At 37.3% G+C, this 14,716-nt stretch overlaps 1 protein-coding gene across 5 annotated transcripts in view; it reads right to left on the reverse strand.

Moving 5' to 3' along the window:
- Positions 1–3,939: 3,939 nt before the first annotated feature.
- The window catches only part of FOCAD (focadhesin), a 329,244-nt gene continuing 318,467 nt past the window's right edge, over positions 3,940–14,716 (reverse strand). For all 5 annotated transcript variants that reach the window (XM_053571667.1, XM_053571636.1, XM_053571657.1 and 2 more), the window contains 5 exons: positions 11,935–12,112; positions 10,297–10,394; positions 8,384–8,635; positions 6,594–6,669; positions 3,940–4,325 (listed from right to left, as the gene is read on the reverse strand). In XM_053571667.1, the coding sequence (XP_053427642.1) occupies positions 4,252–4,325; positions 6,594–6,669; positions 8,384–8,635; positions 10,297–10,394; positions 11,935–12,112 (678 nt within the window). In that variant the 3' untranslated portion in view covers positions 3,940–4,251. The remainder of the gene's footprint in view (positions 4,326–6,593; positions 6,670–8,383; positions 8,636–10,296; positions 10,395–11,934; positions 12,113–14,716) is intronic.

Raw genomic sequence — 14,716 nt, forward strand, 5'->3', positions numbered from 1 at the left:
TCCTAGGTATTTTATTTTCTCTGTAGCTATCATGAATAGTACTGAGTCCCTGAATTGATTCTCAGCTTGGCTATTATTAGTATATGGAAATACTAATGAATTTGTACATTGATTTTGTAACACAAGACTTTGCTGAATTTATAAATTCTAAGAATCTTTGGGTGAAGTTTTTACTGTTTTCTAGATACAAGATCAAATTATCAGTGAACAGGGATAGTTTGACCTCCTCTTTCTTCATTTGGAGACCCTTTATTTCTTACTCTTGCCTGATTGTTCTGGCTAGGACTTCCTATGTTGAATAGTAATGGGAACAGTAATTTCTTAATTAGGTGATTTCCATTATCGTCTCAAGCCCTCACAGACATGTTGTCAGGCATGTGTTCAAGCATTACAGCTACTAATGCTGCTACTATTACAGCTACTTTCACTACTACTATTTTCAGTGAAACATATAAAAGTGATTTCATTTTTATAACATTTTATAAACTATAAAGCATATTTTTGTATTCTTTCTTTTAACCCTCAAAGCTACTTTGTGAAGTAGGTTATCTCTTTTATCCAAAAAATAAAACCAAAGCTGAGGGAATCACTACTGTGATTTTTTTTTTTTTTTTTTTTTTTGAGACAGAGTCTTAAGCTGTCGCCCTGGGTAGAGTGCCATGATATCACAGCTCACAGCAAACTCAAACTCTTAGGCTTAAGCGATTCTCTTGCCTCAGCCTCCCAAGTAGCTGGGACTACAGGTGCCCAGCTATTTTCTGGTTGTAGTTGTCATTGTTGTTTGGTGGTCCCAGGCTGGATTCGAACCTGCCAGCTCTGGTGTATGTGACTGGCACCTTAGCCGCTTGAGCTACAGGCGCCGAGCCCACTACTGCGATTTTTATTTAGTTTTATATTTAATAATTTAGCTGGAAATTATTTCAAAAGTTTTTCCTATGTTTGATAAGAATCAGATGAGCTTTCTAAATTGACAATTGAAAGAATTTTGTATTATTTTGAAGATTAGCAGATTACATGCAAACTCATAACTTCATAAATACTTGTACTATGTATAACAGATTTAAGAAGATGAAACTTTATTATAATAAAGTATTTCCCACATAATAAAAGCATATTAACCTCATCTAGGACCAAAGCAATAATGATACACATTTATATATATACAGATGATGCTGTCAGGTATCTTTCAACAAGAGTGATGAAGAATGTCAACTGCTCCAATCACACTCCATCTCCTGGTTCCATTTAAAATGGTTCCTATGAATAGGCTGGTTGGGGTCAGAGAGACAAACTGACCAAAATGAGAACTAACCTACAATTCTGACTTAAATGAAGTCCCCATCCTCTCTATCAAATGATTTGATTTCTCTAAAACAATGTCTAAAGTGTTTACCAAAACTCTACAACTGCCGCTTGCTTTCAAAGTGACTAAATTATTTCAGGATAGTAATTGAGTCCCTAAATCTGACTCCTTATAAAATTATAATACCATTATCTAAGGTTAAAATCACTTGGGAGATTTAATGTTTGGCAATTAACGTCAAAAAAGGGTTATTAAGAGCCTATTGGTTACCATGGTGCCATTACATTACAAATAAAGCACAAAGAAGATTTTAGGCACTTGCATGGATCCTGGCATGTGTTCCAAATGTACACACTTTCCAAATCAAGAGTCAAAGTGTTTAGATATTTCTGAGAGACATAGCAGGCTTTGCCCCCACACATTATTTTGTTAGTATATCCCAGCATGCTATTTGTCTTGGCCACTGTGTTTTCAAAAACTAAAAGAAGATGACTTATATGGAAACTTCCTTGTGCATATAGTTAAGAACATCTGGTCTGGAAAAAGAAGAAAAAAAAGAAAAGAAAGCAGAGATATCTAGTTCTTAGTTCTGAAGAACTGAAATATCCTAAGAAAATAACTTATTAAAGGTCACACCCATAAACAAGAGAAAGGATCTTACTATTTCAGTCACCTATATCTTAGAATGTTTAGATTTTAGAACCTTTAGAACAAATACTACCTTTCATGGCTAAAGCTATTTAGAATTTTTAGAAATTCCCATGAATAAGAAAATCTTATACATTTTGTACTCCAGGCTGTTCAAAATAAAAAGAGGGAGCTAGTGAAAAAGGGTAGAGACATCTTATGATCCCCCATTTGTACTCTTCTGTTTTCTTATCAAGGGCAGAAGCAAGGACAAGGTTTGAATAAGAAGAAACGGGGCTGCATTCAAAAGGTTAGACTGGGCTTAGAAGATTAGGCTGATTTTTCATCTCTTTACTTGGGCATTTGCAATCTCTAGCCGCTGATTCAAGAGAAAAAAATGCAGAGTAGTTCTTCAGTTTACACTTCCTCTTCACTCCTCCTGACTGCCCTTCGTGTTGCAAGCTGGAGTAGGAATCCAGAGTCATTCAATCCATGGAAATCTCCTCATTTACACTGTAACTTCTCAACTCCCCAATTCCAGAGGCCTATCAGTATAAGGCAGGGTTGTTTCTTTTATCTGATTATAGTGATGTGCATTAAGCATGGATGAGGCTCCATCCTCAGTGGGAGTGTTCTGATGAGCTGCATGCAATAGAAAGAGAACTGGATCAAAGGTTTCTGGACTTTGGTTCTTGGTGAAGCTCTGCTACTTCCTAGTTGTGTTTACTCCATTTTAAAATAGAAAATAATGCCTCTTCACAGTATTATTGCAAGAATTAAATAAGATAATACAAGTGAAAGCACTTATGTCCTTACAGTCTGACACTCAACAGTAAATGTTAAATGACTTTCAACTTCTAATTGTAGTAAATACAGGAAAGGGGATGTGTGAGGGAAGGAAAAGGAAGCTGGGTTATAGTGTCGATTTCTGCCTTCTTGCTTCCTGCAAATTCATTTTCCTCTGGCCCAATCTCTAAGACAGTAATAGATTTGGAAAACAGTAGAGTATGTTTGGTGACACCATGATGGTACAAGCCACATGGGAAAGCTAGAAGCCCCAGGCACGATGTAATGGCACAGAAGACACAAAGGCATACGATCCCATACGCATCTGCATCAGTATGTTTTATCTAAGACCAAGCCCTGATAATAACTGTGTGAAGGAAGAATTAGCAAACATTAAATTTAAAATGCTGGCCACTGAGTCAAATGCAACCCTTGAAAACTGTCTTAAAACTTCATTATTTTAGGTCTCTAGTCATTGATTCAGAAAGATTTTTACGTATAAAAGAAATTGATTTTTACAAGAGTTATGCATCATTTTTTGCCTGGCCAGTATCTCATCATTTTTCTTCTGGGAGGGACCTAGTTCAGGTGGTTTGGGTGGGGCTGCCACTGCCCATCACTGTCCAGAGACTTTGGAGTGGACATATGACTCAGCCCTGGTCAATTACAGTGCCCTACCTCCTTGGATGCAGATACTTGTTTAGAGGCTCTCATGTGACCAGAACTGAACCAGAGTCTTTCTTGTGTGGGCAAAGGTACCTTTCCTTCCCTTTGAGGTCATTGCAGCCATCTTGCTAACTATGTGGAGCGATTCAAGAGGAATAAAGCTGGATACATCTTTTGATTACCTGGGCACAACTGTGTCTGATTAGATATATTCTTAAATTTCTTGATTTGTGAACAAGTATTCTCTTTTATGGCTGAAGCTATTTTGAATTGCAGTTTTCACTACATTCCAGAAAGTAAAAGCACAAAAAATGTAGGTGCTATTAATGAATTAGATTTAGCATATTCAGTGTCATGCTTATTATTTCCATGTGTATAGCAGTTATAAGAGAGTGTTGTATCAATGAGAGAACTTGTCTAATTCATCGAGACAACAAATATCCTCTTAGAATCTTCATGGAAAACCAATAATAATTCCACTGTCACCACTAATAGTTGGTGGTACCGGCACCTTCCCCCAGCCCTTAAAACAAATAAAAGTCACATGCACAAAATTCACAGGATTATTTACTAGAATTTAGTGGGGAGAAGCACTACAGTCAAGTTTTCAGAAAGAAAATCTTCAAGTTGAATTCTAGTCAAATAACAAATTCAAATTCTATTTTAGTCCTCAGAGGCCTGGGATTTAAAGCAAGGAGCCCCTCTCCTGGCATGCATGATGAGTCAAGCTGTCAGTGATGTGGCCACTTTTCCTGACCCTTAGCCCTCTGTACCATGTTTCAGAAATCCCAGACGTGAATTCTGAAAAACTTCCATTTCCACGGTTTTCTTCATCTAGATAAAAATACTGCTGGTTACTGCAAAACTTTTCACCAACCATATGCTCTGGTCCATACAGCTTTCTTCTTAAACTCTGGGAGAACTCTTAAGGACAGCAGGGTGGCTGAGGGGACAAAAAAGAAAGTGCACTGTTGCATATGGTGGAGCTGTATTTGAAAAGGTCATTTTGATCAAAAAGGTGTCAGAATAGAACTTGGCTTTTTCTCACTTGGCTAATCTTCAAGATTAAGGATTCCATTAAGCCTTTGGCAGAATTATAATGGCAGAAAGTCATTTACAAAGACTGGGAGGAAAGTTTTTATAAAAAGTTACCATGCAATCAGTTAGGTAGAAATTTTACAGAGTTATAATGAAAACTGACTTCTGAGATGCTAATGATGTTCTTTTTCTTGATGTGTGTGCTAATTCTGTGGGTGTGTTCCCTTCGTAAAAATCTACTTAAGATTTGTCTTCTTTTCTACATGAATATCATATTTTCATTACGTGTTTAATTAAAGCTAGAAACAAAAGACCCACCCCTATAATGAAGGTAGGTTTACGTGCTCAATGGAGCAAGTATGACTGCACTAAACAGTATTTGAATTTGTATCCAGAAGTCTACACTTTTTCTGATCTGTTGTGGGTCCCTCAGGGATCAATTTAAAGTACAGAATTTCTGTGTATTCTCCTTAGGTAACTTGTTATATAGCTTACTTTTAAAATATTATTATAAATATATTGAGATGCTATTTAAAAATATAATAATCTGAAGGGATGTAGAGTTACACAATTATTTGTGTGTCTAATAAGACAGTGACTATATAATCACGGAACATGTGCTTTCTTGACTCAAATAGCTGTTTTCCTCATCAGTATCAGTTGTTATCTTTGTGACATAAGACAGTATACCTTTGCAGAAATCAGTGTTTTTATGGACTCATGGCCACTCGAAATGAGTCTAAACTCCCTTAGGCAAACAGAGGAAATCCTAGCAGCAAGTCTCTAGGGATGGATAAATAAAATAAAAATTAGCCCTCATTCTCAATGAGTGAGTCTCTGTGGATTGTCAGAACCCTACGGAGGCACTGTTCCATCATATATATGCCCCCTCCTCACTTCAGGGGTAGGGAGAAGAATCAGAACGAAGGAATTGTTACTGGCTTAGCAACCAATAGATTATACCACATGTCCAAGTAAAATGTGAATCACACTGTGACTCCAGGCTGACCAGATAGAGTCACAGAGTAAGCCAACAGGCAACTTTCTGAGTGTGGGACTTCACAGCATCTTATAGCATGTCAAGACATCAGCAGCATCCATTGGTAAGCTCCAGACTGCCAAGTCCCAAGACATGGAAGACCAGGATAAGCCACGTCAGGCCACAGAAACAATGACCAAAGGACTTCTCGGATGACTAAAAGAATCCACATAATTTGCACAGAATGATGCTCCATGTTTGTAGATCCTACTTTCATAGTTTAACAAAGTCATTAAAGAACTATAAAAAACACAAAAGCCACATAAATGCCTGAAAGTAGGGGAAATGCCCAGTTCCCTTGGCAAAGTGCTATGTAGCCATTAAAAATACCACTTGTGAAGCCAGTGTAAGAACAGGATTAAAGGCTTTAAAAATAATGTTTAAAAAGACAGTATTCAAACTGTGTGTACATTTCAATTGTATATGATCATATTAATAAATATGATAACACTAATACACAGAAAGGGGCAAAAACTTCTTATGGAAAATATCAAAATTGTCTTGGGCAGTGGAACTCTGGATTTCTCTTTGGTGCTTTTTACTTTTCTGATTTTACTTTTCGGATTACAACTTTTTGCAGTTTAAATCAAATTTTACTATTACAGTAAAACATTTTAAAACCATTTAAATAAAAGTTAAATTTAAAGGTACTGAAAGTCTTCTTTAATCCACTTTTTGGTTCACAATGCCATGCAGGTGACAGCTCCAAACTGCTTCTTTCAACTAAACCATGATCAGCCCTTTCAGAACCAACATAGATTGAGCATCCCTCATCCAAAATTCAAAATCTGAAATGCTCTACAATCTAAAACATTTTGAATGCTTACTTGCTGACAAGCAGAAAATTCTACACATAAGCACTTAACACAAACTTTGTTTAAGTTATTAAAAGCATTGTATAAAATTACATTCAGGCTATGTGTAAGGTGTATTATATGAAAAAAATTTTGTGCTTAGACTTGTGTTCCATTCCTATAAAATCCCATGATATATATGCATATCCCAAAATCCCCCCAAATTCAAAACACTTCTGGGGTCCCTTACTCAACCCATATGCATTAGAATGACATTCTACACCATAGATGGCAATAAACAGCTCTTCCTTATACTACCCATAAGGCTTGGAAGTGATACCTTTTAAAAGCTCCCTCCATTTTGCTGAGAGGGCTCCTTTAGGGCTTTCCATGATGGTGAACAGCCAGTCAATGAACTAGAGGGAAAATGAAAAACAGTGTCAGTAAAGAGAATCCAATATCAGCAAGCAAAACAGTGAGTCCCTTGGGCCTGCATAGGTGAGCATCAGTGCAACTGTTGTTAGGCAATACCTTCCTGGGCTGGAGGAACAGAGATGAGACATGGAGATGAGACAGAGACCAAGTGCAGGAGATGGTGGAGTTGGATACAGCTCCCATCCAGTCAAATGAGCTTCCTCTGCTGAACACCCTGAGACCTGGCAGAGGTTTTAAGACTGAGGTAGACATGGGCCCAAAGGGTCTCCTGTGTGCCAGGAACATTATCTGTCATTGCTATGAGAGGCCCAGAGAGGTTAAGAACCTTGCCCAAGTTTACTCCCAGTAAATAGAAGAGTCAAAATTTGAACCCAGGTACACCCAGCTTCTGAGCCCTGTGCTCCTTCTTTGCATCCAGCCTCCCTCCAGGCTCCAGGTACATGTTTGCCTGATCTCCTAGGGTGTGCAATAAATAGTTTACACATCAGCTATAAAACCTGATTTCTGAAACAAAATATGTTTCTGTAGATGATAACAGTTTATGCCCAAATGGATATGAACCAAAACTGAAATGTAAGAGAAAAGATAGAAAGCAATTTACTAGGTAGAGCCAAGCGTGTTAACTGTGAATAAATCCTACAGATGAGGTACAAATTCATAGTATTCATGAGTTCAACTGATCTTCCAGGATGTAGCCAAACTATTTTTGAATTTGATATAGGGTAATTTCATTAATGGCTGAATGTTACAAATCTTGTCTTGTTAAAAAATACATATATTCGTGATAGATACTGGGCATTTCAACTTTGGACATAGAGACTAGGTTGAAGAAGGAGTAAACTAGAAAGTAAACGTTCCTAATTCCCTGTTTTATATTTATTTATTTATTTTTTGAGACATAGTCTCACTATGTCATCCTCCATAAAGTGCCGTGGTGTCACAGTTCACAGCAAACTCAAACTCTTGGACTTAAGCAATTCTCTTGCCTTAGTCTCCTAAGTACCTAGGATGGGACTACAGGCATCTGCCACAACGCCCAGCTATTTTTTTTGTTGCAGTTGTCATTTTTGTTTAGCAGGCCACAGCCGGGTGCCTCAGGGTATGTGAGTGGCACCCTAAGCACTGAGCTATGGGTGCCGAGCCATAATTCCCTATTTTCATTAAAATTTTTTTCTTTATTTTTTCCTCTATTTTGTTTTAATATGCTAGTAAGTAAATAAATCAAGCACTACAAATATAAATCAATGCAAGATATCTACACTGTAGTCAAAAGTGTACATGGTGTCCCAGTCCAGAAAGAACATGGGGCAGACACATTTAAATTTATTTTGATTTAAAATGAAACATAAAACACAAAATTTGGGGCAGCTATACTAATATTTATCAGGTTTAAGAAAAATAAAAGGCATTTTAAATGAGACAGTAGAATTGTGCATAGCTAAACAGTTCAGAAATGTTTTTAAAGATTAGTGTTCAGATTTCAAGAATAAGCAACAAAAAGTTTTAAGCTTTCAACTTCATAAAAATCCAGTTTGGGCTAAATGAGATTCAAAAAAGAACTTCCAACCAACCATGTGAGGGAAAGGTTAGGTCAGAGCCTTATAATAAGTCCAGTAAGCACAGTATTTTTACACACTTTGCAAAGCAGCTAGTAGGCTGTATGTTTTGATAGGGTGGTAAGGCTGCCGACCTTACCTTCTGGGTCTGTTCCTTCCATGGCTCTTTCTGCAGCAGCAGAGGCATACTATTGGGAAGCAGAGTGAGGGCCTCCTGCAGAGTGACCCTGTGCATTGGACTCCTGCCAAGGAAGCTTGATGTTGGCCCAGCCGGGCCATTTTCCTGATGCCATGGCAACCAACTGGCACTGAGGCCAAGGAGGAGCGGGGCAGTGTGGTCTGTCCACGTGACCACTGTGGTTGCAAATGTCAGCAACAAGAAGTCCAAAGCCTACGATGGAAATAGAAATGTTAGGTCAGATATTTCAACAAATCAAAGTAACATTCGTTCACATGCACAGCTCCTGTCATGATGCAATGTCATTTCCCCTTCACTTAACCCCTCCTCTTGGCCCACCCCTACCCCAGAAGAGGAACTGGACTGAATAGCAATGTAATTTCCATGCTTAAAGAAGAGATATTTTAGGGATTTGGAAGGTTTCTGAAGTCCCCTTATGTGAAGGCACAAGGTCTAACAGTTTCATTATTATTGCTCTAACATTTCAAGAGAAACAATTTATTTAATTCTTAATCACACCAAGATCTAAACATTTCTGTTTTGGTGTTTTCAAAGATTTTAAGAAGTTAAGAGAGATATGGAGAGATATTTATTGTTATGTGGCCCAAGCTAACTTTAAAAAATATGCATAGTCTGATTGCTTTTTGAACAATGGACCTCTCTTTATGCATTCAAAAAAATTTTTTTTTATTAAATCATAGCTGTGTACATTAAGGCAATTATGGGGTACAACGTGCTGGTTTTATATACAATTTGAAATACTTTCATCAACCTGGTTAACATAGTCTTCACCTCATTTTCCTAGTCATTGTGGTAAGACATTTATATTCTACACCTAGTAGATTTAACATGTACCCTTGTAAAATCTTTATGCATTTTTAAAATCTGTCTAGGATCCATCCATTTAGATTTCAGACTCATTTAGACACTTGTAGAAATGGGGGTAACAGCAGCCCTCTGTGTAGTTGGATTACTGTGATTTAAGCTACACTTCTTTCTGCTTATCTATATTCTCTCAGTCTTTTGGACTTTTGTTAGAAAACAAAGAAAGTTAAAAACTGAGGAAATTGGAAGAAAAAGAGGACAGATTATGCCAGTTCAAAAAAAAGTTGAAGAAGTAATTCTCAATCTCTTAAAATTTCTCATCTCATGAACTAAATTTTCAATAAGACACAGAACTCCTCAAAAAACGAGTCAGAATTTCAAAGAACATCTCAGGTTGTGCAAAGTATACTCGACCATAAGCAGGATGGTGTGCCTGTAAGACAACTTCGACTACTACAAACTGCACAGCAACCAGCTAAGTCAAGAAAATGAAGCAAAGTGGGAAAGAGCTATCTTCATTTTATTAATCTTTTTCTGTTTTAACTCACTTAATCCCATGGCTTCCTCCCTTTTTTTCCAGTCATAGGTCATTTTGCAGGTGTGATAAAAACTCCCCTCCAACATGTGTGCACACACATGTAAGTCTCAGCACAAATACAGAATATGTGCAGACACTGCAGGGACCTCTTCAAACCACAGTTTTAAGCCTTATGTGGAAGCCACAGCGCCATACTCCCACATCTTTTATGGACTCAAACCCAGGTATACAGGTACATAATGCCTTTTGGGATCCCTTCAGCTAGTGTCTTTTGTGTTCTGTTTGTCAAAGAACAGGTTTTATTGAAAATATTTGTCAGAGGTGGGCACCCATCTCCAAGAGCATAGTAATAACACACATTTCCTTGTTGCATAAGAGAATTGTTAACAGTGTCTCAAGAGGAAAGAGGGAAAGAAAAGCTGCAAACAGCAACATATTCCTCTTTGGGGAGAGTAAATGTAAGTTCTGAATTTTAAGGAAGCTACCTACTACCCTTCTAGATTGGACCTACCTCATCTAGAGCCACATTCTGAATAGAGGTTGACTGGTAAGCAACATTTCGGATATAACCCATCAGTTCCAAGAGCCATTCCATTCTCTTCAACACCCCTGAAATAAAAAGGGTATTTCCTTATTGGGCCCTGGTTTTCCTTTGAAATACAAAACAGATCTGTCGTCACCATCATAACTAAAGCAGAACATCTAGTGAGGACTCCATTAAACAGTTTCCATTCTCTTACAATACCTGAGACTTGTGATTGCCAGTGAGAGAGCTCTTTGACCCTGTTCACATTAGATAACTGTATTTTAGTATTTAATTTTCAAAAGCTAATCTAGTCTTCAAATCTCCATGCCCACTAGTAATAACATGCATTTGTTGGAGTTCAACATTAAACACACTAGGGGAAATCTGGCATGCCAACTAGCTAGTAATGTTGAATTTGGGGTAATTAGCTGTTTTTATAGTTTTCCTTTGTTCAAGTGTTCCCACTTTATGCCAAACTCACAGATGAAACCCATCCCATAAAGAAAAATAAAAACCATTACAGGATAACAGGAGAATAAACAGGAGAAATACTAATTTTTTTGTCCTTTTTAAATTTAGTACAGTAAACACTACTTAGGAAGCTTTTTAAAATTTACTAAGAGAAAAATGGGAACTACATTTGAGAGCTGGCTACTTAGAGCAAAAGGCAATGACAAATTTATTTCAGTTTATTGCATGTGACTTCATGTTTAACTGGAAAGACCTAATTGATATCTTCCTGAGAAATGCACTTTGGGATTAGAGTGAAAAATCCAGTTTCTCATCCCAGGTTCATCTTCCAGTGGACAGGCACTACTGCACATCAGGGGCAACTGTCTGGACTTCCAAAGTTGAGGATGAAACAAAACATCTTATACAGGCTCACAGGGTGTTACATACAAGTGTGTCAGTATCCTCTCACAATCATAAAGATAGAAGAGAAGGATGGAAAAAACGGCACACATAAACATAAGTAACTTGTCTGGGGTCACAAGGGCTTCCCAGATATATGGACTCTACGTAAGTCCATTGCTATTCAGAACTGGAAGGTAGTCTGGAGAAATTATAAGCATATGACCAAAGAGATGGAAGGAATAATGAAGGAACTCCCTTGTCCAGTGATCATTAAAATACAATGTCTAACATGGTCTAAAAGTTATACCATGTGATTCATTTATAGAACTTCAGGCTTAAGAATACAGGTAGGGTAGGAATGTTAGTATCATTCCTGGGAAGTTCTTCTATCAAATAACTATTTAATTTTTTGTTTCTGTATTTGTTTATTACATGGCCAACCAAAAGCCATTTTCATAAAATTATCAGGCAGAATCAATTGACAGCTTGTGTGTTTTGGAAACTGAAGTTAAACAGGCAGAACCAACCTAGTACGTGCCTTTTTATCACTGAGTCTAAAGAGCCAAATACAATATAAAAAGCCTCAAAAGAATGCATTCTTATCTCTAGGAAGTGGATGTTGTGAGCTAGAATTCCTCATTTCCATCCTTTTTATCCCCATGTTCAGAAGCACTAAACTAAATTTTAAGTTGAGAAACCAAGTCCAGCTTAAAAAGGACAGCAGTAGGTCTATCTCAGCTCTCGGTGTTCGCTGAAGGCTGGCCTCACCTGTATTGGCGTAGCTTACAATCCGCGCCTGGTATAAGCTGTGCAGAACCATCCAGGCCAGTACCTCTTTCTCATGGTGCTGCAAAGCAACAGTCAGTATGTCGGTCAAATTCATCAGGGGGAATCGTCCTTGAGAGATTAAGTACAGTTTGACAAAGGCAGCCTTTTCTATGTTGCTCTGCAAAAAAGTAAATTGTTTAGTTACCATTAAATTAAAACTGTATTTCAAAGCAAGGACAAAACAGAACAGGTGAGTTTGATGCTAGCATCCTGTTCATTTTCAGGAGCATGTGAATGAACTGCCTACACGCTACATGAAAATATACAGTAGAGGACTGTAGTCTCACCTTCTATTTCTTCATGAAAATGATAAACATGTTCAGGGGTTAGTTGATAATAATATTAAGTATTCACCAATAATAATGAAAGGATAACAAATAGAATGATTATCATGTGGTAGACATCATTCTGAGCCATTTAACATGTATTAATTCAGTGGTTTTCAAAATGTAATACACAGACTTCTGGGGGAATCTCAAGGCCTCTCTAGAGGTTCTGCAAAGTCAAAACTATTTTTATATTAATACCAAACCTCTGCTAGTGTTCATTTTATTTTTCACTGCCACTCACACTTTTTTTAAAAAGCCAGTTTCACTTAAAATATCCTTGTAAACAATGAAAGTTATTAGTTTCATTGAACCTTGGCCTCTGAGTACATATTTTTTTTAACATTCTGCAGAACAAAGTGGAAAATACTCATATAGGACTTCTGCTGTGTATGATGGTGGTCTCAAGGCAAGGAAGAGTTACCTAGGAAATACTGGGGGACAAACTATGGTTATTCAAACTGTGTATTTGACAGATTATAACAAACATGATGTTTTTATACTGTATAATGAAATGCATCAACATTTGGAAGACCTTTAAATCTCAATAATCCAATATTTTCCAAATCACCAATGTATGTTATTATAAAATCATACATATGTAAAAGACTCAAAGTGCAAACAGACCAGTGTATTTTAATGTAACAAAGCATGGATTGTCTCTGATATGGTTTCCACATTGCAACTAACCTTTAGGAAAGTATCAGTGGTTGAATTTTGATGCAATATTAAAGAAGGATATTCATAATTATCTGAAAAGACTATTAGGCACTCTTCCCCTGTCCGCCTACATATCTGTATAAGGACGGGATTTCTTCACATGCTTACCAAAACAACCTCACAACAGATGGAATGAAGAAACAGTCATGAGAATCTTGCTGTCTTCTATTAAGCCAGACACTATGGAGATGTGTAAAAATTTACGATAATGCCACTTTTCTAAGTTTTTGTGCTTTGAAAAAAAATTTTTTTTTATTATTCATGTTAAGATGTAATGGGTTTATTATTACTTTTAAGTAAATAATCTTAAATTTTCCTAGTTTTAATTTCTAATACAGTAAATATCAACAGATATGACCCATACAAATAAAGTCTTTTTGGGGTCCTTGATAATTCCTAAGAAACTAAAGCATTCCTGAGACCAAAACACTTGATAATTACTATATTAACTATTTAATTTTTACATCAACCCTCTGCAGTAGATTCCTATTATCATCCCGCCTTTACAGATGAGTAAACTGAAGCACAGAAGTTAAGCAACTTGCTTAAGGTGTCACATATAGCTAGAGGTGGCAGAGTAACAATTGGAACCCAGGAGTCTGTGCTCTCCACCACTGCCTTATTCTTGCCTCTGTTATTTCCAGAAGTGAGTAGAAAATTCCAACATCACTAGAGAAGACTAACCCTTTGGGGGACATCAGAATACTGTTCAGTATGTTCCAGTGACAATGTTCTGAATGGTACTTAGGGACACATATAATTAACACAGCAACCTTTACCTCTGTGTACCAATAAGTAAATTACATGATTTATTCTCAACTACATTATATGACTGTAACATATAAGACCCAATTAATTACACAAATGTAGCAATTATAATAATAAATAATTATTGAGTCCTCACACCAGGTTGGGGAACCTGCCTACTCAACGCCACATGTGGGCCCTTGAATGAATCCAAACTTCACAGAATAAATCTCTTTATTAAAAGAATTTGTTCTAGAAAATTTGGATTTAGTCAAAAGGCTGCACTCAAGGATCCAGGAGACGAAAGGTGGCCCCAAGGAAATAGATTCTCCACTCCTGAATGAATTAAGTCTTGAGACTATCAGAACAACCCTAGTAGGTAGTTGTTATTGTCTCCCTTTTATAGATGAGGAAACTGGGGCAGATAGAGGTTATGAAACTTAACCATGACCACATTGCTAACAAATGACAGAGGTGGATTTCAAACTGGAGCACTGAGGCTCCAGAATCCACTCTTTTAATCATTTCTTTAAACTGCTTCTCCTTGATTGAATCCAGCTAATCTCCAAAATGCTGATATTTCAAATACCCTATGACAGTGGATCACAAACCTCAGGATGCCCCAGACTCCCCTGAGAATATTAAAACCCACACTCCTAGGCCCCACCTCCAGAGTTTCTGATACAGCAGGTCTAGGCTGGGACTGGAGAATCTGCATTTCTAACTGGTTTCCAGATGAATCTGATGACGCTGGTCCAGGGACCACACTTTGAGAACCACTGCTATATGATGCAGAAATTCAAGGATCCAACTGAACAGGCAAACTTATCATGCAGTAAAATGAACAACATGAAGTCCATAAGCTCTGGGGCTCTAGACCATTGGCATTGGCTGGTATGCAAGGTTGTCATTTTGGAATGTATGCATAC

The sequence above is a fragment of the Nycticebus coucang genome, chromosome 2, assembly GCF_027406575.1.
Source record: "Nycticebus coucang isolate mNycCou1 chromosome 2, mNycCou1.pri, whole genome shotgun sequence".
Taxonomy (NCBI): Eukaryota; Metazoa; Chordata; class Mammalia; order Primates; family Lorisidae; genus Nycticebus; species Nycticebus coucang.